The sequence below is a fragment of the Microtus pennsylvanicus genome, chromosome 9 (assembly GCF_037038515.1).
Source record: "Microtus pennsylvanicus isolate mMicPen1 chromosome 9, mMicPen1.hap1, whole genome shotgun sequence".
Classification (NCBI taxonomy): domain Eukaryota; kingdom Metazoa; phylum Chordata; class Mammalia; order Rodentia; family Cricetidae; genus Microtus; species Microtus pennsylvanicus.
Genome location: NC_134587.1, coordinates 87,479,783 through 87,507,634, shown reverse-complemented (window position 1 = coordinate 87,507,634; position 27,852 = coordinate 87,479,783). Strand labels below are relative to the sequence as shown.

Sequence of the window (27,852 nt, the reverse complement as noted above, 5' to 3'; positions counted from 1 at the left end):
CACTGGACAAAGTTCTTGACTTAATGATAATAGCTGGCTTTTACCAACTTTGCATGTGCCAACCACCACGCTAAACACCTTAAATTTATTTTAATTTCATCTGATCTCCGCAGTCTCTCTGTAAGAAAGTTATTATCATATGCCTGTTAGAAAATTAAGTGCAGGAAAGAAAGCCGTAAAGACTTTACATAACCACTCAAGGTCGCATGTCTCGTCAATGTAAATAGTGTGAGCTAGGCTTTACGCGTGGGTTTGTGTGATGGAAGCCACTGCGCTCTCCTCTTCTCCACACTCGTATCAGCAGAGATATTTTTAGTTGAAAATTCGGGGTAGGAACATATTGTTTCCGAATCTGTTTCTAAATCGTATTTCTGTCTCTGAGGTCTGTTTCATCTTTATAGACTGCAATGGCAGGCAGTCTTGCTCCAGAAACGTAAACAAGCTCCAAGTTTACAGCCTCCCAGATTAGTAACAACAAGGAAAGGAGTAGGCTCCTAGCCAGGGGCTTTATCAGATGTCCGGGGACTGACCGTATAGGCATGAATTAGGTCACAGGTCCACTCCGCACCAATCACTGACATTCATTGGAAGAGGTTCCTGGACTACGGGGTTTGGAGTCTGCTTCCCATGAGCCTGCTTCCTCATGTTCACTGAGGGGAAACATGGGTTTATAAGGAAGATTCCAATTGCCAGTATGACCCCATTGAGAGAAGCCTATCTCTAAGGGTGACTGGACCACATGGGGTAGAAGACAAAGGGAACTGGGCCCATGCCCCCATCTGAAACATATAATATCATCAGCATCCTTTCCCTGCTAGTGCCAGAGAAACATCTTGGAAGTATTGTCAGTATATTCAAGTGTCTTGTTGGCCCTGAATTACCTTTCTTACTCCTCAGTTAAGTTGCATTTGGTTTTCATTTTTGTTTTCCCAATACTGGAATCTCAGCGTATTTAAATATTACGGTATTTTCAATACAACAACCTCTTGATTGTTAGCAGTGGGTCTCTTGATAATCCAATACAGTTTGTTAAAATTCTTTGCTATTCCTTGTTCTCCTGTTTTCTGTTTCTTTGGTTTTGTTGTTTGTTTCGTTGCTGTATTTCATTGATTTGTTTTGTTTTGTTTTTGAAACAGGGCCTCCTTGTGTAGCTAAGGCTTTCCTGGAAATTTCTGTGTAGACTAGGCTGACCTTGAATTCAACATTTTCCTACCTCAGCCTCCTGAGTAGTTGGATTTTTAGTGAGGTTTTTTTAATGTTTAATTATTCAAGATTTTGTTGTGAAGTCTACTTAAGGGTACAGATTTGGAGAGTTGGAATAAAAATTAGTAAAGTGGTCCCCAGAAGACTTGAGTTTGATCCCCAGACCCTACACACACACACACACACACACACACACACACATACACACACACACACACATACACACACATACACACACACACATACACACAAAGCCTGGTGTGGTAATATGTGCTTGTCGTCCTGTCCCTGGGGAGGCACAGACAGGGGAATAGCTGTGTGTCCCTGCCAGCTAGAGTAGCCGACATGACAAGTCCCAGGCAAATGAGAGACCCTGATTCAAAACAAAAGAGGGAATAGCACCAAGGGACCAATCATGTTGTCCTCTGGTCTCCATACACATACACACATACACATATGCATCAACACATACATACTTACACACACACAGGCATACATATACACACATACACCAGCACATACATTCTCTCTCTCTCTCTCTCTCTCTCTCTCTCTCTCTCTCTCTCTCTCTCTCCCTCTCACACACACACACACACACACACACACACACACACACACACTTATACACAGAGACACAAAAAAAGAGGGATTTGGAATAGACAGGAACGGGTTCAAAATCTGATCAATTGCTTTCTGTATGACCTTGAGTAAGTCAATTATCCCCTTGGGCCTTAGTTCTCGTATGTGAAATGGGGTTTATAATTCTTACTTAGCAAGATTGTAATAAGGATTAAGTGAGGGCATGTATGTAAAGGACCTGGCATATTTCAAGCACTCGATAAATAATCAAGATAGAAATTAATAATTCACCAGGAGCTTTTCTGGCCACTCTTAAGGAGAGGACTGGATGCAGCACTTAAGGAAATGACATCAACTCTTTCTCTCAGAAGCTCTTCCCAGCTGTCACCGGGACCATCAGACAGGACTTGAAGTCACGCACAGGGTAGCAAACGTAGCTGTTTAAACCATCTGGAAAGCTAGCTCGGCTTCTGGTCCTGTGGTTTATCAGCAGCAAAGAAATACAAGGAAGAGCAGGTCCTTGAGTGTGAGCCCCAGCATGGCCCCGAAGGTGACTGGACTTGAGACTTAGTGTTAGTTCTATTAGTTTTCTTTCCTCTTCCATAAAACTGGTAAGTAATTCACAATCATCACCAGCAAAACACCCAGCGTGGTACAGTGTTTCGTGAGCGGATGTTGCTGTTATCAACTTGTGTCTTGACTGCAGCCAACACCCCTAACTAGATAGGCTCATCCCTTTGAAGATGGAGGGGCCGCTTTCTACCAGAACACAGCAGCTGGAACAGGATCCAGCTGGTCTCTCTGGGTTTTGCTTTACCCGGGGAACATTTGAGGCCATTTTGATGGCACAATGTTCCACAAATGACACATAACTGTGCTCTTCTCTCATCCCTTCAGACCAGATGCCATTAGGAAGTAGCGGGCGCTGTACGGGCAGCTGTGGCTTAAACGGTGGTAGGAATGCATAGATGGGGGTGATGGGATTGGTTGGCCCAGGCAAGCAGAAACTTTCAGAAGTATTTTTGTATTTTACTCTAAACGTCTCCAAGCTGGGAAGGCTTCATTTGGTTCAGCTCGATGGAATTCTTGAATGCATTTCCCATTTGTTCTGAGTGTGGCAATCATGGCCTCCCTGCAGCCACAGTTTTGTAGCCATGCGTAACTATCAACATGTTGACAAAGCCTATTAAGTATTCCTTTCTATAGCTTCTATCAGAAAAAAAGTCACTTACATACCCAATCATGCCAAAAAAAAAACCTTTAAATTGTTTTGAAATCATAGAGCAAAACATTCCCATTTTACAATCCTTAGTAAATAATCTTTATTATCTGTGTTTTTTTTTTCTGGCCATTTCTGTTTCCATTTACTTATAAATATTTTGGAGAGGGTTTTTTTTTTTTACAATTTGATAAGAATTAAGCCATTTTTATTGCCTAAGGCACTGTTCTATATATTTTCCAATTAAAAAATTTTCCCATATTCACTTCTGTTCTGAAGCTATTTTAGTACATTGTTCCTATTTATTTCATTACCTGCATTTATGTATTTGCTGTCTTTGTGAAGAAACATGAAGGCTGGCTTTGAGTTTTAAAACAATAAGCTTCCGACGTATTGTTTTTAAAATAAAGGCATGAATCATGTACACACCTATGCACATATTTCACACATGTATAAATTCATAGCAAAAACAAATGGTACAATGTTATTGGGGGGCATTCTTTTCTTGGTTTGTTTGTATGTTTTAGTTTTTGTTTGTTTGGTTGATTTGTTTGGTTTATTCAAGACAAGGTTTCTCTGTAGCTTTGGTGCCTGTCCTGGAACTAGCTCTTGTAGACCAGGCTGGACTTGAACTCACAGAGATCTGCCTGCCTCTGTCCTCCGAGTGCTGGGATTAAAGGTCTGCGCCACCACCTCCCAGCTTGTATGTTTTGGTTTCTACAAGAGACACATTTTATGTTCCTAGTGAAAGAAAAGCAAACACAGAGAGGATGCTGAGCAGAGCTAGGGATGGCCTTCTCTGCTCAGTTCCTGGAGGAGACCCTTGGGCAGGTATTCTAGCATAGATCCTGGTTCCCATCCTGGCTCTCTCCTTTCCTTCTCTCTAATGTCAAGTCAGCATCCCCGCTGACCACGTCTCCAACCTGGCCACTTCTCCACACCCACACTGCCGTTTTAGGCACATTTTAGGCTGACTCCTTACTTGCCTGGACTTCTACATGAAGCTCAGTCCCCAGGCTGTCCTGTCTCCTCCCCCTGTCCCGGATACCCCACCTACCGAGGGTTTTTGAAACTGAAAGCCTGCTGGTAATATCATTTGCTTATCGCAACTCTGCAGTGGTCACGTGACATGGGTCAAGCTATATGAACCCACTTCGCCTGCCCTTTGATGCCTGCTTTTCACTTTTGGGGTCCCTCCACACTCACCTCAGACCTCTCTACTCACTTGGTCCCATTGGTGTCTGTCTGTGAAACCCTCCCTGGCTCAATGTTTTCTGATTGTTATTCTCTTCATCTGCCCCGTTCTAGCTCAATCCTCCCACTGTGACTGGCGTTCTTGTGCTCACGTTAAATCTTGCGTCTCTTGTGGGCCTTACCTAAATGTCAATTATTTATGCATTCATTTTTCTCATTCATTCATTCATTCATTCATTCATTCATTCCATTTGTTTATTTTAGAAAAGTCTGGTTTGGGACCTCCATCTCAATTTGATCACCTCCTCTAATCTCTCTCAGTAGAATAACTTTTTCAAGGCTTCATGTGATTGTTAACTGTTTTTATTTGTGTCATCTATCCTTTGACTTGCTTCTCCTGTACCAGAAGGAGAGAGTGAATGTCCTTTATCTTGTGTCTCCATCCCCTGTGCTTCTTGCCATGCCTTGCAAGTGCTAGGCATTCTCTATACGTATGATGAATTGGTAAACAAATCAGCGATCATCAGACCCCTGTCCATCTGGGTCAGACGTAGATCCACTTCTATGTCTTCTAAATTGCTCCGGTCCATTGCTCTGGGTAGTTTTGCTTTGCCTTTTCAACTGACTTGACACTCTCTAGTGAGTGTTGTGATAAGATCATTTTCTTCAGATGTAGTTGTTGATACTTTTAGATTAGGTTTTCCCTTTTACATCCTTTTATTTTCAACATTTGTGTTTGTTTTTAACAGTGCTGGGGGTTTATCCTGGTCAAACGTATTTGCTTTTAGCCTCTTAGTGTTTCAGAATGTGTTACCTGGGGACAGCATAAGATGACACCCTGCTTTGAAAATGCAAAGTGAAGACCTTTGCGTGTTGTGGACTATGTAGATGATTTTTGGTTAATATGGTTATTGACTTAGCTACATTTAGGTCTGTCATACTGACTCAAGTTTAAACCTGAGTTCCACCATTTTTTTGTTCTTATCTTCCTATTCTGCTGTCTTCTTTATTACTTAAATTTTATTTCTTTTTATCAACTCAACAATTGTTTCCTGGCTCATGAGCTGTAACTTTTTGCCTTGTTACATCAGACGTTTAGAACGTACAGTGCATGACTTAACAGATTACCTTTAGGTGCTATTTTGTTGTTTTGTGTGCAGTATAAACAGCTTACCATAGCATGCTTCTTACTCCCTTCCTTTATGGTATTTGTAGTGGGAGCTGCGGCTAGCTTATGCCCCGAAATAACAACACACAAATTGTATTCATTTAAACACTGCTTGGCCCATTAGCTCTAGCCCTTACTGGCTAATTCTGATATCCCCATCAACCCATCTCTAAAAATCTGTGTAGCACCAGTCTTACCGGGAAAGATTCAGCATGTCCGACCTGGCGGCTTGCTCCATCGCATCTGCCCCAGAGAGCAGAGCTAAGGTGTATGAGCTCACTTCCTCTTCCTCCCAGCATTCTGTTCTGTTTTCTCCACCCACCTAAAGGCTGGCCTATCAAATGGGCCAAGGCAGTTTCTTTATTAGCCAATGACCTTCCTCCATCAGGTATTGTTGTGGCTTATTTTGCTCACACGCACTGTGAACCCAGAAATACATTGCTTTGATTTTTCATTGTGCTTTTAAAGATTTAAACATTATGTTACATATTTCTCCACATCCTCAACATTGCCAAGTGCTGCGCTTTGCTTAGCACATATCTAGGTGATTGTGCCTCCTTCTCATTGGGTGGCTTCCTTTCCATTTTCACGTCACAGAGTCTGCTGCTGATTAGCTATGGCATATATGAAAGCACATTGGATTCAAGCTTAATTTTTGAAGTACTGATGTATTTTCCTTAGGTATGGTGTTTCAGATGATTTTTTTCTTTCCATGCTTTAAAATCTATTGCCCTCCTCTCTGTATGCTTACATTATTTCTGTTTAGATGCTCTCAAAATAGCACACTATTTTCTTTTCTCTGTTCTTAAGAGTATTTCTTTACCACTGGATTGGACAGTTTTCATCATAACTAAATGTGTTGGTATTCATTTCTTCACACTTCTACTTGGGACTTGAGTTTCTGGGATCAAATTTGCAGTGCTCCTCAAATTTGAAATATTCACACTTACTTTTTTCTTCAACTCCTCTCTGTCCTCTCTTTATCCTATCATGGTGAGGAACTGTGGTGGCGGGCAGGGAGGCATGCTGACTGGAGCTGGTAGCTGAGAGCAGAGGACTCACATCTCCAGCCACAAGCAGGAATCAGAAAGGGAGCACTGGGAACTGGACTTTGGGAACCTTAAAGCCCAGCCCCGGTGACACACTTCCTCCAGCAAGGCCCACTCAAGCAATGCCACTAACTGGGGACCAAGTATTCAAATGCCCAGTGATATAGGGACATCTCATTCAAACTACCCAGTCATGGCCACCATCACACCCACGTCCAATAACTCTAGCAACTGTGTCCCTTCTACATCCAGGCTCGATTAGCTGTCTTTTCCCTTCATTATTTTCCTGCTTTATTGTATACCTGGATATGGATAAGAAGCATTGTGGATTTACTCTTTTTCAAAGATGAATGCTTTTATTTATTTATTTTTCTACAATATTCATTAGCCTTGTGAAAGTGCAGTTAAGTTACTTGGAATCGGCCGTTCTCACGTGGCCTTGTTTTAACATGTAGGAGGTGGGACCAGGAGTATCTTCATTTCAGGCGTCCATTCCACACAGAACTGAAACATTATTTCCCTAAGTACATGGCCCAGTGCAGGCTCGGGCTCTTGCAGAGCGGCTGGTGTAAGGATGGCACACTTACGTGAGCCCTGGATACTTTCTTCCCAATACAGGGTCCGAAATGGGGGTAGTTTTGCCCTTAGAACATATGTTATTGTGTAGAAATATGTCTGTCATGAACTGCTACTACAAACACTTAGAAGGTAGAGGCTAGAATATATTAATAAACATCACCCTACAATGTAGCACCTCAGAAAAGGAATTTTTTTTCTCTCTAAGATGTCAGTGGTCCTGAGGTTGGGAATGCTGTCATCATCACCAGCTAGAAACTGAACCCAGGTCCTCTGCATGAGCACCATGCAGGGCTGTCTTAACCACTGAACTTTATTTCCAGTTTCCCACCTTTGTTCTTCTAGACAAGAAGATAAACTTAGCTCCTGTGACTTGTCTTGCAAGTAAGAGAAAGTTGAATTTATATGCATAGCTTTTCTCTACTGTTGTCTCTATTAACTGTCGTGTTTAAAGAAAACACCTTGCAGAGTGCAGATCTTCTCAGCCACTGATACTCACTACCTCAGTTTCCTAGGTTTTTCCCATGCCTGTATCCTCTCAGCAAGCATCACTTCTGTGACTTTAGCAGTGACAACCCTTTTCTTGGAAAGTCTTTCATATTTACTTGCGTTTTCAATGAATCATTGTTTCTCTTGTTGGAAACTGGAAATCCAAATTATTGGTACACATAAACTTAGCATTACCAAGGAAGTTACCATAATATGATTTTATTTGTATACTTAATTATTTCAATTCTTTGGTTTACAAGTTTGCCTCAGAAAATGCAATTTTCTCTAAAAGGAACAATAGCAATTGATTTCCTCTTGTGTTCAATTGCTGTTAATCTATTCAATGAAGGAAATACTTTGAAATGTGCACAATATGGGAAGTTATGTTTACTGTTTGATTAACATAACTGGCAATAATTCATAAACACTAATTTATTAAGGATAAGTGACTTGTAACAAAAAAGGTGAATATTTTCCTGCTCTTGGGTATGAATGACTTAATTTACTTCTTTAATCAAAACTGTTAGGGTGATAAATTAATGTTTCTCCTAAGTCTACTTATTCTTCGGGGTAAGTCTTTCCATTATAACGTGAGCAGGAGCGAATTCTGTCCTCAGAGGTCTTCAAGGTAATGCTAAAAGACATGTGGTTCTTACAGAAATCAGACGTCAGGGAAAGCATGGGTGACTTCGACCAGCAGCTTCTTTCTCTTTGGGTTTCACGTGTTCGTTCTTTATCTCAACTCTTGGAATTTTAGGAGTACATTTGATTTTAGAATGTCAATGATAGGTCAAAAATTAGAATCTTTGGCGTCAAGAGTTTTAAAAATACATGAACTACAATTAAAAATCAGGTTAATTTAGCTGGGTGGTGGTGGTGCACACCTTTCATTCCCAGCACTCTGGAGGCAGAGGCAGGCAGATTTCTGTGAGTTCAAGGCCAGCCCAGACTACAGTACAGAGTGCCAGGACAGGCAGGCTCCAAACCGACACAGAGAACCCTGTATTGAAAAAAAGAAAATCAAGTTAGTTTGTAAGTGTAGAATTTTTAAGGTTGGTATTTGGAGGATTTATTGTTTTTATTTTTGTTGTTGTTGAGTTCCTTTTTCTGTCAGGTTCAAGGTAGATTTAAATGCTATATCTGGGGACTGGAGAAATATTCAAGTGGTTAGAGATATTTGCTGCTCTTGCAGATGACTGGAGTTTGGTTCACAACACCCACATTGGGTAGCTCTCAACAGCCTGTAACTCCAGCTCCAGGAAATCTGATGCCTTCCATTTTCTGTGTCTGTGATCTCCATGCGTGTGCGCGTATTCACATAGACATGCACAACATAAACAAACAGTTAAATCTTTAAATACTGAAGCTACCGTTGAAGTTAGGGTGAACCCATCTCAGATATAAAGCTGGAACTGCCTGTCTGTTCGTTTATTCATTTGTTTGGTCTCATCTCTCAAGGTCCACAAACTCACTCACTGCTCTTTGCATTGTACCCCAAAAAACCAGTGTGAGCCAGAACCATCATGCGTCATAATACTCTGCGTACATTAAACCCATTGAGCCTCATGCAGTATCTCTTCCTCACCTCTGTGACTGTAAGGAGTTGTGGCTCACCGTCATTCCCCGGAATCACAAGATTCATTGTTCCACAAGTCACTAAGCATCGAAAAGATCAAAATTCAGAGCATAGCATCTCCTGAATGCACACTGCCTTCCCATCATCATGTGCAGTCAGGAAATTGAGTGGGTCCATTCCATCAGGACATCTGCATTGTAAAGCAACAAATAACATAGCGATACAAATGCTCTAAGTCCAGCTGTGATTTTCAAAGTACTATGATGCTTAACTGACCTGTTTTTTCAAGGGGTTAAGGGAAATTAACTGTGTCTGAATGGCCATACAATGTTGTTCTCATGTCAACTCAAGCAGCCCATTTTTGGTTAACTTGCTTGCAGGACTTTTGTTTCCCAAAGGCTGCACTGCCCGCCCCATCTGTTAGGTTATGTGGGGTCTGCGCATGAGCACCTTATCCAGTGTGAGAAACCAGAAGTCGCTGTCAAAAGATGTCAACGGTTTAGCACTTCCCAAGCAGTCACATTTCTTAATCTCCCCGTTTCTCGGCCTTGAGTGGAGGAGATAACCCGGCAGACCGCCTTTGAAATCATAGTGAACTCATTGACTCCCTTCAGACGCGCGTCAGTGGTTGCAAGCATTGCAGTGTAGATTAAATCCTCAAAGAATCTTGAACTGTGTACAAAAAGTGGAATGATAGATAGAAAACTTCTTGTTGTTCTGAGGGCCCAAGATCAAATTGCCTCTGTCTTTGATATTATGTTCCATTGATCTTGATTTATCACAGCCACTTAGAATTGCTTCGCAAACAAAACTTAGTTATCTGGTGTTATAAATGTCCTAGAACATTAGAGTGCTGGGTGGACATGGGTGGTGTACAAAGCTGACACACGGGATCACAGGTCCAAGGACATCCCAGCCTGTGTAGCATAACAGAACCCCTCTTCCCCCACAAACTTAACTGGAGAAAAAGTTCAAGACTACTCTGTCCATTAAAGGAAAAACAAAGAGACATTCCAAAGTGAGGCCGAGAAACAGCTAACTCAGCGGTGTGGTACGTCCCTGCCATGCCCAAGGCCCTGAGTTGCTTCCCAGCACCATAAAACAAAATTAATGTTATCTTCAATACCAGTGTCTTAACATTTAATGAATATGACAGTACCACAGTGTCCCTTCTTTCCTGTGGTAATACACTCATGTTACTGTATCAAAGAACTACGTGAGTACATAGCTTACAAGAACACACAATTGAATCATGAAAATTAGAAAAAGGTTTTGTTTTTACATTTTAAAGTGAATTGCACAGAGTGCCAAAGATTCGTTCTTTGGGGTATGGTTTGCCTGATCCCCTTCATCAGGAATGTTTGTTTTAAAACACATATCAACTTAAAATACAATTTGAAGTTCTGCAACGCCTTGGAATTCCAAATGTCTCTTACTGGGAATACTTAAATAATATTTTTCTGTTCAATTAAAAAGACTTTTTGATGACTATTTAATTTTGAGATTCTATATAGACTTTCCTCCAAAGAGCCAAATGCTGGTTTCGAAAGGAAATTTGTTTTGAACTTAAGACATATTTATTAGTGTGTCAACGGAGAAATTATAACAATGTAATTGAAAGATCATTTAGGCCAATTAGCGTCTTTTTCTTCAGATTCCGGAATCAGGCCACTGATCACTCAGTAACACAGAGTCAGTATTTTAATAGGTTCAGCAGACAGGTGAGTTTTTATAAGCAGAGCAGGATGGTTAAAAAAAACACAGAAGCAAAGAGCAGGGACCAATTGTTTAGAAATTACACTTCCTGTAAGGTGAGAACAGAAAGAGGAACTAGCTGGCTGGAAGTTTCTTTCAGGTTCGTTTTCATAAGAAATAAAGCAGGAGACCATGGTTACCATATTGATTGACACCGCCCCCTTTAGCGAAGTTGATCGAATCTCTTGCTGGGGTGGTTAAAGGATAATCCCATGGTTTTTCCTCTGAACCTTAGCATGCATGACCCACTTGGGTCCTACTGTAGGAGCCTAGTCCCCATCCCAAGCTCCTCTAATTTCTATTTAACAATCCCGTTGGAAAGTATGTTACTATCTCACTAACCAAATGGAGGGTCCATTTGAGCAGTAGCATTCCTTATCCATTCCTGGGTCTTCAGCACTCTTGGAGGCATTCGGTAAATATTCACCTAAAATAATCTCTGTTTGGTTAGAATAATTAAAATAAGGAAACTCATTAATTTTATTATAGTCTCTGTCATATTACCAGAAGTTATTCATTATTGTAAGCTAAAAGGAAAACTACAATAAAAACTCAGGTTTTATTAAGAACTTTTAGAAGAATTTGTAAGAGAAGAGCAAATTCATGAATCAGAGTCCGTAAAAAATATTACGTTAGAATACAGTTGCAATAAAGGAAAAAATGATGGAGAAATGAAGATTCTTTTTGAACAATCTGAAATATTAATCACTACTTTGAATGACCTAGTTCAATTCAAAAGTAGGGGAATGTGGAAACCCATTTAAAGAAAGCCTTGATTGGTCGTTCATGTAGTGGAGTGTGCGATTTGACTGAAGATGCGGCTTGGAGAGTATCCCAAATGTTTATAAGTAAACACAGTAGAGTCTGTTAATGCGCGAAACAATCCCACACCAGTTAGGATTTAAAGGGGTATTTATTTGGGGGGGGGGGTAAAACTCACAAAGCACCAACCATCAGGAAATGAGCCTAGTCGCTGGAGCAGGAGCCAGAACCAAGCACCGGAACCAAGAGAGCTGACAGAGGCTTGCTGCTCTTTTTTTTTTTTTTTTAAAGATAAACAGACCACGCCCCAGTGGGCTGGTATTTCAACAGCTATTGGCTGAAGGAGCGGTAGATCCTTCCGCAGCACCTCCCCCTTTTCTTTAAGTAAGAGCGGAAAGCGCTCCACAGAACAGTGGAGGCTCCTACTTCAGCGGCTATTGAGCAGAAGTCCTCCCGCAGCCATCTGTGACTATCCCAACCCGGAGTTTTGCCCTACTTTGAGTAGCAGAAGCTGATAGTCCTAGTTGTCAGGTCAAGATGGAGGAAGGAGACTTGTTGACACCCTCAATGTAAGCAGTGTCAATGTAGGAGAATCAGAGGCTACAAGACTCCGCATCAGAAGCACGCCAAAGAGCAGTATGATGGGTCTAAGGATAGACAGTGGAGAAGGGGCAAGAGCCTCTTTTGCATGGGGAATCTGCATGGAAGAAAATACCTAAATGGAAATCACAGTCCTGCAGATTCAGAAGCAAGGCGAGGAACAGGGGCTGCCCGGAGTCTATTTCAAGTGGATTGTGGAATCCCTGGGATAAAAAGTAGATTTTGGAAGGTGGGATTGGAGTGGAGTAACACACCGAGGGTTACGACGGAGCTCCTGGGAACCTTCAGGTTAAAATGAAGGAGGGAATGAGAAACAATACAGACAAAAGAGGATCACAAAATGCGGATTAGCCTTGGGCAACTTTCCGTCTTCCAGCTAGCAGCAGACTCTGAGCCCTGTCCGCTGTCAGTTCAGCAAATTCAGGAAAAAGACAGTTGCTAAGCAAAGAAACACAATTTGCTCTGTTCCTTCTAACATATTCTTGCTATCAGCAGTTCCAAAAAAAAAAAAAAAAGTAAAGAAAGAAAAAGTGCCCCCATCAAATTAGCCACTTGAATTGCCTTAAATATCAGGGTACAACTGATTAAGTTCACATGCTAGAAAGGAAAATAAGCGCTTTTCAAGAAGGGGGTTAGAAGAGGGGAACAGCTCTTTCCATAGTTCAAGACATTTAGGGCCTTAACACATGAAAATTGCCCTCTGAAGCAAAAGTCTTTGTTTAAAAAAATTGAATACACTATTCAATACATTTGATGACGTTCCAGCTATAAGAATCTCCCAATTTGTTCCTTTGCTTTAAAAAGGTGAAAAAAAATTAATAACATGCTTTTTTTTTTGGAAGGAAAAGAAAGCAATTTTTTTTTTACACTAAAAATAAATACTGTGGGAGAAAACCGTTCCACTATGGGATATTGAACAAACTATTACAGCCAATTTTTAACTGGCTTCTATAATGATATTCAAGCTTGAGTTTAATTTGTATTTTGTATTATGGTGGTGGGCAATCATGTAACATGCTTTGTACAAATGTCCAGAGCAGAAAGTGTGCCACACCTGTTGGCTTTACAGACTGTGTTATGAGAATCTTACAGATATCAGTTCGATATTAAAAATGGCATTCTGCCTTGCACAGCTCGGTCCATTGACTGAGCCGGCCAGCAAGGCGTCAGGCTGTGGACGATGATTATGCTGACGTCATGCCAACCTTTTATCTTTGCAGAAAGGCCAGTGAGACTTGAACTCTGAGCGGGCCGTTCGAACAAGCGGGACCGATGTGCCCGGAGAAGGAATGAAGTATGGATGTAAAGGAACGTCGGCCTTACTGCTCCTTGACCAAGAGCAGACGGGAAAAGGAACGGCGGTATACGAACTCGTCCGCAGACAATGAGGAGTGTAGGGTCCCCACGCAGAAGTCTTACAGCTCCAGCGAAACCCTGAAAGCTTTTGACCATGATTCCTCGCGGCTGCTTTACGGAAACAGAGTAAAGGATCTGGTCCACAGAGAAGCAGACGAGTATACTAGACAAGGTAGGTACACACTCTAGTCAAGCACAAGGCATGCGGGTGTGTTCCTAACTTCGGGGTGCCCCTGGGTTTCAAGCCCTAGATGGTGAAACGACTATTTTTTTTTTTTGTCCTGGCTGATGGTTTCAATTTTGAAATACCTAGTGGGTCACACAGTATATCAGATGAGAGATAGAAAGTCATCTCTGACACGTGGGCTCACAGACCTGGGTCCTCACACATGTGGAATAGAACCCCTCAGCCCCACATCTGGGCACGTATGAAGTTGAGGGTTTCTACACTTACAAACACTGCAATTGGAGATGGTGAAGGAAAACAGGGATCGAGAAAGAAAATCTCACAAGCACCCATAAGAGTAGAGTTAGGGGTCTAGCTAACCTCACATTCCATCCAGCCATCCATCCACTAGTGTCTGTATTATACAAGATAGGGGCATGAAAGGAGTCTCTGTTCTTTCTCCCCTGCAACCCATACTTAACACAGCCTACATTTCCCAGACACAGCCTACATTTCCCAGAGGGCCCCAGGACTTGGTCATTTGCACACATTTCCTGCCCATTTTCTCACTCTGTTTTCCTGCTCCCTGCCTTGCCATTCAAATGGTGACACTTGTAACTTTAGTACGGCATCCCAGAATGACCGATCCTCGTACTTCTAAACAAGTCGTGTGTTTTAAGGAGGGCACACAGTTAATTTTGTCTTGTACAAGAATGAGGTGCGGGCAAAGTTTCGCCAGTGAAAATAAAACCCTCTTGCATGAGCGTTTCAAAGTCCGCAGACCTAGTGCCCCTTGGTTAATTGAATCAGGAAACGAGAAGATAGGGAACATCAGGAAGAGCAGCGATCTGCATGTGTTTTCAGTCGCCTCACTGACTGAGTGACTGAGAACTTGACATTCACCGGGAGCAAATCTAGGAAACTTGAAAAAGGGATGACACAGAAGGAACATTCATGCCGGGCAGTGGTGGCACACGCCTTTAATCCCAGCACTCGGGAGGCAGAGGCAGGCGGATCTCTGTGAGTTCGAGACCAGCCTGGTGTACAAGGGCTAGTTCCGGGACAGGCTCCAAAACCACAGAGAAACCCGCCCCCCCCCACCAAAAAAAAGAGGGAACATTCATTCATTCATAAGTCATTCATGAGGCTCTCATTTGCTTACCCATGATGCCTTTCTCCTCTGCGTTACTGGAGAAGTCATGCTAAATAGAGTGAAAGGGTATTCATTTGTCAAAATCAGTTTATATTGTAAAATAAATTTACCTAATTTCCTGGAGAGAGATTCCCCCTCAAAAGCACTCCTTACTATATACTGAAATTTCATGAAGAGGAACAAAATAGCTTCAGATTTTTTAATTCTTTCAGTTTAAAAGAGATACAGAGCGCACTTGGCCGTGTACCTTGGGAAGTCAGCAAACACTCGTACGATCCTTACACTGTATACTAGAATGCTGAACCTATTTTCCCTCTCATATTGTCTCCACAGCTGAAAAACATTATCAACATACATTTTTCACTATTTTTGTAAAGTCGGCAATGCATGCCATCTGAACCCTACATGAAGTCTTGCCTTTCTCTAACAAAAATAACTGGTTAGTGCCACGTCGTGGGAAGAGTAGTAGAACGGCCCTGCTTTTTCAAGCACTATTAGGAGAAAACTCGGTCGCACATGTGGCAAAAAGCACCGGGGAGGCTCATCCCCACCCCAAGCAAGCGTTTTAGTTTTGGCAGAGAGGAGGATGCTTAAACCAGGTTAAAAATAGCTCACTTAGATTTTCACCTCCTAGGCAGTGCCAAGCCAGCGCAGGCTGTTGTGAACGACAGTGGCGACACCATCTGTGGAAACCGTGGAACCCGAGTTCTTAGGGGACCAAAGAGTACTATTACTCAGCTCCTTGCAAGCCAGGGACTAGGGAAGGAGAAAGTGAGCCAGGCAGCAGATGGTGGCCTCTCATCTGGATCCTAGTGGAGGAGTGGAGGGCCGGGCGGAATTATGAGCAGAAAGGAAGGGAAAAGCCAAGATACGGTGCTCAGAGGTACAAGCACTCAGTCTCAGGCCCCTGCATTGGAGTTCATTAAACAATGGGACATATGGCTAATTCTTGCTAAGGTGTGCCTGTGGGGACTGTGCCCATGCGCTGAGTGGGCTGGGTGTGGTCACGTGATGGAGGCTGTGCAGCCGACTCGTCTGCAGATTGAGACAGTGAGACGAGGTGCCATGGTTAGCTTTCCCAGAGAGGTGACTTGCGTGGCGGACCGGACCGTTGAACCTCCAGCTCTTAACGCTTAGCCCCAAAGCTCTGTGCAGGTGCCAAAGAAGAGAACAAGTATTCAAACCTGTCACGTGCTTTATGGCAGTAAATTGTCTGTGATTCCCTATTAACATGTAATGGTTTGGATAGTGAAAAGCGAGCACATCCAAGTCACATACAGGAAGTAAAACTGATCTGAATTGCTAGTGGGTAGATAAGGATTAGCACCAGAAAAATCGTGTGAATTCTCTCTCTCTCTCTCTCTCTCTCTCTCTCTCTCTCTCTCTCTCTCTCTCTCTCTCTGTGTGTGTGTGTGTGTGTGTGTGTGTGTGTGTGTGGTGTGTTCCTGTGACAGCCAGAGGTTGACATCCAGCCTACTGCTCTCTCCATGGGTGCTGGAATCTGAACTCATGTCCTAATGCTTCAACAGCAAGTGCCACTTTCCCAGCCCAAACTTCTCCTTTGTCCTCCTTCTTAGAACAGGATTGGCAGGCATAGCAGAGAAGCAAATAGGCAAGCTTGCTATCAAACCATGTTTTTCTTGAGCAAGCATAATGGAAAATTCTCCCGGGCTTTCTTTTGCTTTGAACCTGACAAATGTCAATTTTTTTTTCCTTACTGACTATTATGCTGTGGGATTAATTATTTAATTGACAAAATGTGCTTCCTGCCACAGTTCCTGACATCATACACAATAAAAATGAAAGATTAACAGTATTAACAGTAGCCAGAGATCTTTGAAACAGTTCCAAAGAATCGTGCTAATTTAGCTCATCTAAAGAGTTTTAAAACAGGTTGTTCCCTGCATCCAGCATCCATCCCTCTGTTCCTTAAGTGACACGAGAAAATGCCATTTCACCTGCAGGAAGGGATAAAGAGAGGCCCTGTTGATGCAATTACATGGGGACCTCAAATGGAGAAATACAAGGTTTTTATTTTTATCAACAGATTCTTCTGGCCTGCCATCACATTTGATTTTAATCAGATTTTTATGGCTTCACTGACTGGCAGGTGACTCCTGCTAATTACATGTTATATTTAGAGCCTCTAAAGCTGGGATGATTTCAATCTCACAGTTATGGGCAAGTGGACTGGATCTCACACAGATCTCTCCCTCCTTCTCTCTCCCTCTTTCCTCTTTCCCTGTCTCTCTCTCCCTCTTGCTCTTTTGTTCTCCTCTCTCTTTCTCTTTCTCTCTCTCTCTCCCTTTCTCTTTCACTCCTCTTTCTCCCTCTCTCTCTTTCGTTCTCTTTTCTCTCTCCTGTCTTTCTCTCTTTCACTCTCTCTTCTCTCTCCCTCTCCCCTTTCCTCCCTCCCCCATCTGTCTCTATCTCTCTCTCTCCCTTATCCTCCCTCTCCCTCTCCTTCTCTCTCTCTCTTTCTCTTTAAACCTCCTGGTGCTTTTTTTTTTGCCGACAGAAAGAATTGCTCTTTCTGCCGTCCTGTTGCTGTCTGTGTGTGTGAGGGGTTTACCGGTGACAGTGACATGTTCTGCATTCTTGGGTACTATTTTCTTTGATTCCTCTTTGAAGAGAACTTATCTCATCAGGTCAGAGACACATTTCTTACAAAATAGCTGCCAACCATCAGCCCACAATTTGGGAGAAGGGATAACATGAAAGGTGGTTTTTTTCCTGTGCCAGAGCTGTCCATGCTGTGCTCATGTGTCCCTGAAATTCCTGAGGAAACAAGAATAGATATAAAGCCCAACGTGGAATATTGGTTTGAGGGTTGAAATTTGAAAGGCAGTTTCTCTAAGAATAAGAAAACTTTCATTTCTCTGAACTGCAAGCCTACAAAAATCCCCCCACCCCAAATAGTCCAAAACCTAAGTGTTTAAATATAGTCTTCTGTGTGAGGGTAATGAACTTCAGAGTTTTAAAACACACATACACACACACACACACACACACAAGTTACTGGCCACAGATAGGAAGGTTATCACTGTCAGCATCGTATCTATGCTGATGTATCAACAAAATCAAAGTAAGAACTATCTTTGTATAGAAGGGGAAAAGGGAAGGCGGATCCAAGACAGGCTCCTCCTGATGGCTGCTGCGCATGACTCATCTCTGGTCTTCACCAGCTGTGTGGCCTCATCCTCAAAAACGCATCCCTTTGGGGCTTGCTTTCTCTTTATTCCTAGCAGAATACAGTTTCCAGAAGCCCTGCTCCCACAAATGTGCCTGGTGACCTCATCCGTGGTTAATTCAGGTTCAGTTCATGTGTGGTTTGTGGAGTTCTGTGGTGAGCCGTGAAAAGGAGCAGAGGGAAAGAGAAAGGTAGCTATGTGGGCCACCTCCTAAGCTAAGTCTCCTTGACTGCTGAGCTGGGGCAAATTTGCATGGTAAACAAACACTATGCCACCTGGCTACATCCCCAACCCTACTTCATCTTTTGCATATAATTCTGTCCCTTGTTAAAGAAGAAACAAAAGAACACTAGATGAGCAGTTTGGGCTCTCTGTAAATGTATTACAAGGATTCTGGCATAATAGTGGCTTGAATGATTTCTCCTTCCGCCCTCCTTTTTGCTGACCAAGCTGAGTGATGATCAGCACTGCAGATGAGATGAGGAGCTACCAGGGGCCTGAAGGGCTGAGTGAAGGCAGGTGTGTTTTCGTTTGTACCCCATGAGAGCTCAGAGCAGGCGAAGACCAGAAAGAACGCTGCTGTAGTTTCAGGGTTCCAGACAGAGGCTGGCCTGTCTCTGAAATGAAACTTACATGTAAGTGGATGTCCTCTTACAGGGACACCTGCTTCCTCATCCCCTCTGGCTGGAGGGAGGCTTAAACAGATGCTCTTTCCCATTCTTGGTATCATGCGAATGCCAGTTCGGAGATCTGTTTCAGGAACTAGGCAGTCCTGTTCTTAGGGAGTAGTAGGACTTCCTGTGGTTTCTCACAGAACCCCAAGAAAACAGCAGGCTTAATGGCATCGAGCAAGTAGTGAGCAGAATAGGAGGCAAAGAAACGAAACAGACGGCTTCCAAGGAAAAGGGACAGTAGAGATAAGAGAGGATGATCTTAAGTAGAAAAATATGGGAGCCAGAGAGGTGCTCAGCAGTGAAGAGCAGATACTGCATTTGCAGTGGAACTGAGTTCGATTCCCAGCACCCACACTGGGTGGCTTACAACCTCCTATAACTCCAGTGGGGGTCCCACAACTCTGGCCTCCTTGGGTACCTAAACTCACATACCCACACACAGACACACAGACAGATACGCAATTAAGTATACAGAATAAAAACACCTAAAGGAATCTGTAACAACACAACTTAAAACCAACAAAAGCAATGATAATCATTTACTTGAAGAAAAAAATAACTTACAAACCAAAAAATAAAAAAGGCTGGGGATGTAGCTCAGTAATAGAACACATGCTTTGACCCTGAATTAAATTCTGAACGCCAAAATAAAAAGGAAAACAGGTAAGATAAAGTAAATAATTTGTTGAAGAAAGTAGTATAGTCTTAGCTGAAATCCAAATTAATGATTTTTGAATGACAAATAAAATGAATACCCAAAACAGAAAGCAAAATTCAGATGGGCGTGCATACACATATGAACACAATACAGAAATGTACATGTAGCGCACATTCACTATACACATATACACATACTCAGTATACACTAAGATCCGCCAAGAAAAAATGCTTTAAGAATAAAGCTATCTTATTATTTTCTAGCAAGACAAACAAGTTGAGTTTCTTCTCATTTACAAAATTAAGATTATATGGATGTCTAAATGTGCAAAGTAGAATTGCAAAGGTGTGAAATAGCAGGTATTGGGATAGAGAAGGACAGCCCCAGGATCCTCACAAATAGAAGACAATGTGAAAAGGAAGGGCACTCTTCTCACCAGTCACTAAGTTCGTAAGCACGACCATTCTAACAAAAGACTGGCCACACAAGAGCATGTATTGTCATGGGAGCCTATATAAAGAAATGAGAATTCAGGATCCACATGAATGTGTATGTTTATGCTCAGATTTGATGAAGTAGTAGATAATATGGAAAAGTATGGGCAGATGTGTAGGCGGAAGGAGGCCGCTTGTTGGTTCCTGGCCGCCCAACTAGCTTAGACCTGAAATAATCACACAAAAACTGTATTAATTAAATCACTGCTTGGCCCATTAGCTCTAGCTTTGTATTGGCTACTCTTACATATTAATTTAACCAATTTCTATTAATCTGTGTATCGTGATGTGACAGTGGCTTACCGTCTAAAGTTCCCAGCATCTGTCTCTGACAGCTCCATTGCTTCTCTCTTAACCCCGCCCTTCTTTCTCCCAACATTCAGCCTAGCTTTCCCCACCAAGTTCTGTTCTTCCCTGCCATAGGCTCAAAGAAGTTCTTTATTCATTAACCAATAAGAGCAACACACAGACAGAAGGACCTCCCACATCACAGATGGGATATTATTCAATACTGATCTAGAAATAAAAATCTTCTGTTTTAATATTTTGAAGTTTTGACACTTTGAATCCTTAAAACAGACAATAAACAGACCACCAATAGGAAAGGCACATTTGTGTGTATTGACACGCCAGTGTGGGAGTCACATGGTAGATGAGCTGTAGAGAAGAGCCAGGTGGCTGGTTTACACTGCATTCTAAGCTTCAGAATGAAGTGCAGCGCAGCCTTGATCTTCTGGAGAAAGGTGTGACCCAATGACCTGCTTCACAGAAGCGGGCTAAGGGGACAGTGACCTTTGTTCCAGTCATTGAGGGGAACTGATGGTCTCCAGGGTCCCAAAAGTCTAGGCTTGATTATCTGTCTCAATATAGCAGCTAAAGAAATAAGTAATAATGAAAACCAGAAAAAAAGATATTTAATCTACGTGCATGTTAGAAAGAACAGGAAAAGGGGATTCTCATGAACCCCTAAGTCCGTCTTTGGGGAACTGATATGAACTTTAGTTTTAAAGAGAGAAAGAACATGAAGGAGAATCAGTAAGGATGTGTGAGTGAGTCCTGCTGGTCTACCTGTGCTCTGGAGAGGGGATCAGTAGGGATGTGTGAGTGAGTCCTGCTGGTCTACCTGTGCTCTGGTTGAGAGGGGATCAGTAGGGATGTGTGAGTGAGTCCTACTGGTCTACCTGTGCTCTGGAGAGGGGATCAGTAGGGATGTGTGAGTGAGTCCTGCTGGTCTACCTGTGCTCTGGAGAGGGGATCAGTAGGGATGTGTGAGTGAGTCCTGCTGGTCTACCTGGGCTCTGGTTGGTCACTGTCTTGGTTCTACTTCAGCAAGGTGTCCTTTGCTGGAGTGGACATCCTGTTTCTTAGGATATTCCTTCTGCTCCATGGCATGGCCTCATCACCATGGAGGATCACCCTCATCTTGTGAGGGGTTTTCTTCTGTTCCTGGGGGGACTCTGCTGTTTCTGGATTCCAGGGTAACTGGCAGATTTAGAGCAGTAATTGTTACTGGAATCTCTCTCTGGAAGTTTCTCCCTTATCTGGTCCTTGTGATGTCCCCCAAAAGAATGCCGATGAGAAATAGTGTAGCTTGGAAGATGGAGTTTGCTACTGAAAAATACAAGGCACTCTTAAGGGTACAAGTGGACAGTAGCTAAGGAGATCATTGAGATAAAAATATTCTCATGGGGTCAGCATAGCTATCCCTCCTTCCCAATAAAACAAAAATAAAAGACCACTGTCATGGGGTGAGAGTGGACAACAGCCAAGGGGACCACTCTGTTGACTTACATTTTAGGCAGACTTTATGCTGTTTCTTTAAGTTTTAAACAGCTTTCTTGGAGGGCATTTTTCTGTTCACGTGATTGACAGTGTTCATTTGAATTAAATCTTAATGGAGAGGGCCAAGTATGCCTTTGTTCTTTTTCAGAGAGTCTCTTGCTAGATATTATTCTTCTATTCTTCATGACAATTTAGAAAGTCCTAGCTCAGCCCGGGGGCAGAGACACAATTCAGACCTTATTCTTTTGAGCAGTAGCCCAAGTCCTTCAGTTTTCGCTCCTGTTTTTATAAGGATTTGTGGGTTTTAATGCAAGAGTCCATCTTCAGTGACCCTGACTAGTTTAGGAATTCAGAACTGGACTTAGACATGGTGTAAAGATGACAGGATAAGAAGCCTAGGGATACCCGTCCTTATCTCTGTGCCTTCAGCCATGAGGGAATGAACTAGTCCAGGGGTCGCGAACTCCTAGGGAGACAATCCTTGAGTGATTAGGATGACTGTATGCAGAGATAAGCAGCTGTCCAAAGCAAAGGATACACACACATAATAAAGACGACTGCCCCGCGTTCGTCCTGCTTTGAGTTGCCTTATTGACCCAAGTAAATAGTAAATGCTTTCTCAAAAACACAGTTCTTAGCTGCCAATCATACCTGTGTTTGCTTCCACCATTTTCTCAAATGCCAAAGGGCCGTGTCCGAGGTAGCACATCCTGAGACCCATCAAACGTCTTAACCGGATGTGGAGGCTTATGCCTGTAATCCCAGCCCTTGGGAGGCTGAAGCAAGAGGAGCCCTAGGCTTTTAAAGCAGACTTGAGGTGCATATCATTTGTCTGTCCGCAAAACGGATACCCATTTAGGGCAGGTAAAGATCCGATCCAGAGACTGTGTCAACACTGTGGGTCATAGTATTCGAGAAGAGACGGCAACTAAGTAAGATTAAAGGGCCAGGAGCAGGCAAGAAGATAGCAAAAACTTACATGGTGATGGCGGAGCAACGGGCAGTGTAGAAGGGTCATGGAGATGGGCAGGTTCACAGGAGGGTAAGGCTGGGACTAAAGGTGTTCAGGAATCGCTGCCAGCTTCAGTGGTTGTGGGAAAGTTGCTGAAAGTCAATGAGTTCCTCCCCAAATCACGTCTCATCTGAAGAGAAGGAGGGGAAACCCTTAAGAAATAGAGCTTTCTCTGAGCGAAATAATTGCTATCTTGCATTCATGTAATAATGAAAAACATGTATTTGAATATGAATGTCAGGAAAGGAAGGTGATCATTAGGGGAAGGGAAAAGCACAATAGACCTACCTAATTAGCAGGGGGAAAGGGGAATGAATAGCAATCTGGCCAAATTAGCAAAAACAGCTCCCAGGAAAAGGAGGAAACAAGGAAAATCATGAATAATCATAAAGCAAGATGGAAGGAGTCACGTCTATAACACGCATTGTATGAAATATAAATGTTCAGAACTTTGACATAAGCTATTCACGTAGTTCATAAAAGTTATTGGTATTCATAAGGAACATGCTTAAAATGCCTTCTAAAAAGGTGGAAATTAAGGAGATGCCGAGTAAGTGCGTGCAATAAACAAAATAAGGGTCACTTTATTAATATCTATAAAGATAGAAGTTATTATTAAAAAAATTTAATAGGGATGGGAGGGTAGCTCTGAGATAAAGTACTTATGTATAGCTCACATGAGGCCCAGAGTTTCAAATTCAACCATGCAACAAAGGCGGACTCTTCAACTGCACCCATTAAAAGGCGTAGTAGTTAAAGTATCTAAGCAAAAGGTATTAGAAAAAAGCAACCTCGTTAAAACACATTTATAATATGTCATTTCAAATCACCCTCTTCAGCCAGATCTAAAAGAAGAAATAGAGTCAGCGGATAAGCATGGTGGTGTATAGGGGTAACCCTCAAACTCAGGGAGCTGAGCCAGGCAGATGATGAGTTTGAGGCCAGACTGGGCTAAGTGCACAGTGCGATTCTCTCTTTAGCTATAACCTATGCGTGTCCAGAGAGTATAACGCTGAATAGAAAATGATACATTTGAAGCATTATGGAATAATTTCAGAAACCACTTAGGTATATGATCACAAAAATGAAACAAAATATTCATGAAATTTTATAATCGAAATGTGATCATACAATATAGAAACATCAAACGACAGAAAGATAAACCAAAATGATCTTACTCCCCACAGATTATTTATATGTTCATTGACTTGAGAAGAAACAATGGAAAATAAAAATAAAATTCTACTTCTAGAATTAATAGAAGATGTCAAAAGCCACAGTAATAAAAAAAATATATTGACAAGGAGTATATTTAAAGAATAAAAAATCAACAATGACAGAATTTGCCATACATCTTAAGAAATGAATAAATAGCAGGAAATGAGAAGTGAGAATTAGGTGACCAACATAAAACTGGAGTTAAAAACAAAGAAAGACGTTAACTCTTTTAAAAAGACTAGGGCCGGGCATGCTACTACAAACTCGCCTTCTCCTTAGAGACTGAGGCAGGAAGAGCTCATGTTCAGGACCCTGTCTCTAAATTAAAAGGGAGGGAAGGAAGGGGAAGGCTAAGAACATCGCTGCGGAGTAGAGCAGGTGCCTAGAATGTGTGAGCCTCTGGGCTCGCTCTCTACGACTACAAAAAAGTCTAAATAAGGCCTCTTAAATATGAAAGTCCATGTTAAGAATTAAGGAGAGGTGACGGAGGGGTTGAAACACCTAAATAGTACTGAGGTAGGAACGTGAAAACCCCAGAGGAAATGTTCCTTCTCAGAAATGATGATTGATCTAGAATGTTTCAGAACATGAAGAAAGACTTGTTTTAAAAAATTAGCCTTGAGTATATTAAATCCAGTATTAAAAAAGCTGTCTGACACAGTCCTCAGGTAATACAGGTAGGAGCTGTGTAGACTACATTGTTTCTCAGTTCTGTGTGAAATTTTAAGTTACTTTCCTCATGTCAAAACCTACCAACCTATAAAGCAAAGAGTCCAGTAGATCAAATTAATAACCAAGTATTTATTAATCTTACAGACAATGGAAGCAGAAAATCTGATAGCATAATAAGGTTAATATATCAAAATTTAAACACATGATCTTATCAGGAGATGATGGAAAATTTTAGATAAAATTTAGAAGGCATTCTTTTTAAAATATACTAAATAAAACCAAAAAAGAACCCATGAAATGCATATACATAAATACCTTATATTGAAGATGATAGATACAAATATGGCATATTTAAGATGATACGTATACATAAATATGTTATATTTAAGATGATCTTTGAAAGATCCAAACATCCCACTAAATAGTGAGATACTAGGGTCTTTCATTTAAAACCAACAGCATATAATTGATTCACCTACTCTCATAATTACTAATCAAAATTATTTTGATATTTTGATATCTGCAAAAAGAGAAGGAAAAACAGTGGATATATTACTTGGAAAATGTCAAATCAGCAATTTTTTCCAGTATGTGATTATATGCACACAAAACCATGTGCTGCAGAGGATAAAGATAGAATCTGAAGTGCATGGTATGTAAATTAATGCAAGATTAACATAAAAACAACACAAGTATTATAATATGCAAGTTAAAAGTATAGATTTGAGATCCTGATAACATGTGCTTGTATCCCAGCTTGGCCATTCATTAGCTGTGTGGCAGTTTTGGCTGAGCCAGAGAGAGTTTGCTTGGAATATGTATATTTTATGGGGATGGAGATGACATGGAACCTTCATAAAGTATCGCTGGATGCCACATAGAATCTGAGTGACCAGGAAGACAGTGATTTGGGGACGAGGAAATGGCAGTCTACCAAAAGCAGTTCTCCCAAAATGGATACACAAAAGGGGAAAGCCATTGAATGGTGCCCCAGTGTGCTGGGATTATTTTCAATTCAAGTAAGTGATTTAAAATTCATTTGGAGGAATGGGAGTCTAAAATTAGATCTAAAACATATGTAAAAGGTCAATAGTGAGGCTGAAGCGGTCTTGTGTATTCTGTGTGCTATAGTCTGAAGCGCTGTACCACATCTATGTGGTATTGGTACAAATACTAAGAAGTAGTTTAGTGTCATGGAATAGCATTTAGAAATAGATCATAGTATATAGTGAAACTTAACACAAAACAAAAAAAATTGAATTCAGTGGGATTTGATAAATGGTGCTGGCACAACTGGTTATCCATCTGGAAGAATGTAAAATTGGACCCATATCTCTCAACATATTCAAAAATAAATTAAGATGGATTAAAGACAAATGTTGGGGGGAAAGCAATGAGAATTCGAGAAGTTTCAGAATAGCACACGGACTACTTGGGCCGTGAGTATCAGGAAGCTCAAACACAGTGGCCGCAGCACCTCAAGGACTTATTTTCTCACAAATAATCTGAACAGTGATCAAAGCTGCCACCCAGGAGGCAGGGCACTTCCATGTGTTCTGTTCGGCCATCCTTACTGTGTGGCTTTTATTCTGTGGCTCCCTGAGTGGTTGCTGCCCTTCCGTATTCCTGATGAAAAGGGAAGGAGCAAATGCATAGGTGTGTGGCCCCCTCTACATGTTGAACCATTTTTCTTGACTCCCCTGAGACTTCTAGCAACTCCCCTTTTCAGAGCTACAGGAAAGAGAGGAACACACTATTTTTGTTCCGTGGCTCTCATAGCAGAGGTGGCCAGAAGAATGTGGTTGTGAATCCATATAGTCTGTTTCAGGGGCTACATACACACCCCAAAACTAGAGGGGACTTTCATTGGAAGCAGAAACCTTAAAAGGATTAACATTTTTAAATGATGATTTTTATTTAAAACCATTTTATATAAACTATAATAACCCCAAATAAAACCACTATAATAAAGAAAACGTATTTCTAACTTGTGTGCGTACAGAAGATATGTACAATAGACTCAGAGAAGTGTCTCAGTGTGAAGAGAGCACTCATTCTTGCAGAGGACCTGGATTCAATTCCCGTCATTCACGTGGGAGCTCACAACCATCAGCTCCATTTCCTGGGGATCCAGCGCTCTCTTCTGACCTCAGGGGACACCAGGCAAGCAAGCAGTGCACAGACATACATGCAGGCAAAATACTCATGCTCATTAAAATATGAATCTTTAACACACACACACACACACACACACACACACACACACGAGCAACTTTTACAAATTGAAAACAGCTATTGTGGTTGGAAAGAAAATGCCCCTCAGAGGAAGTGTTATCATTAGGAGGTGTGGCCTCACTGGAGGAAGTGTGTCACTGTGGGGGGGGGGGGCTTTGAGGTCCCTTTTGCTCAGGCTTCCCTCAGTGTGACTATTAGACCACTTCCTATTGCCTGCCTATGAAGATGTAAGGACTCTCAGCTCCAGCACCCCATCTGCCTGCATGCCACCATACTGCCCTCCACGATGAGAGTGGACTGGACCTCTGGACCGTGAGCGAGCCACCACAATTCGATGCTTGTCCTCTTTAAGAGTTGCCATGGTCACGGTGTCTTTTCACAGCAATAAAACCCAAACTAAGACAGATAGCAATTTAGTGGATAATTGGCAGGAATGCACCGTTCAGAATGGGGAGCAAGGTATGCTGTTCTTCCTCTGATTCTGCGAAAGATAGCTGATTCCACAACTCTGCTCTCAGACTCTCCACCATCACTGACCTTCATTGTCCTTCTGTGGATCACTTTGCATCTGAGAGTTCCTTGGTGACTTACCCAGGGGACATCCTCCCAGCATGGCCATCAGACAACTCATCAAAGTCTTCTTGAAGAGGAAGAGGTGTCTGCCTTGCTGGAATGAAGAGCTCAAGTTTGCAAAGAGGCAGTCTCCGGTCTCAGGTGTGACTGATGGAGTCCTTCCGATATAAACAACCTTCGTGTTCCATCCTGGCATTCTCCGTGTCATTTTCACAGGGGGACACAGCCCATCCTCACCAGCCTCTGCCTACAGTACACTCCTGAAGTGAGGACTTTCTGTGCACTTACCAAATGGGGAACTGAAGAAGAAACGGAAAGAAACAGTATCAACAAAGAAGCAACTCACAAATGGGTCTTTCTGAAACTTTTTTCAAAGGCATGTGTAAAAGTATGAAATATATATACAGCAATTTTGGAGACTTACAGAGTCTCCAACAGCAAAATTGGGATTTTGAGAATCCCTGGGAGAGAAGAGACAGCAAAATATATTGACACTGG

At 42.0% G+C, this 27,852-nt stretch overlaps 1 protein-coding gene across 4 annotated transcripts in view; it reads left to right on the top strand.

Moving 5' to 3' along the window:
• The first annotated feature begins 680 nt into the window (after positions 1 to 680).
• Tenm3 (teneurin transmembrane protein 3) overlaps positions 681 to 27,852 on the top strand; it is a 458,688-nt gene continuing 431,516 nt past the window's right edge. For all 4 annotated transcript variants that reach the window (XM_075986763.1, XM_075986764.1, XM_075986762.1 and 1 more), the window contains exons 1-2: positions 681 to 844; positions 13,391 to 13,698. In XM_075986763.1, the coding sequence (XP_075842878.1) occupies positions 13,467 to 13,698 (232 nt within the window). In that variant the 5' untranslated portion in view covers positions 681 to 844; positions 13,391 to 13,466. The remainder of the gene's footprint in view (positions 845 to 13,390; positions 13,699 to 27,852) is intronic.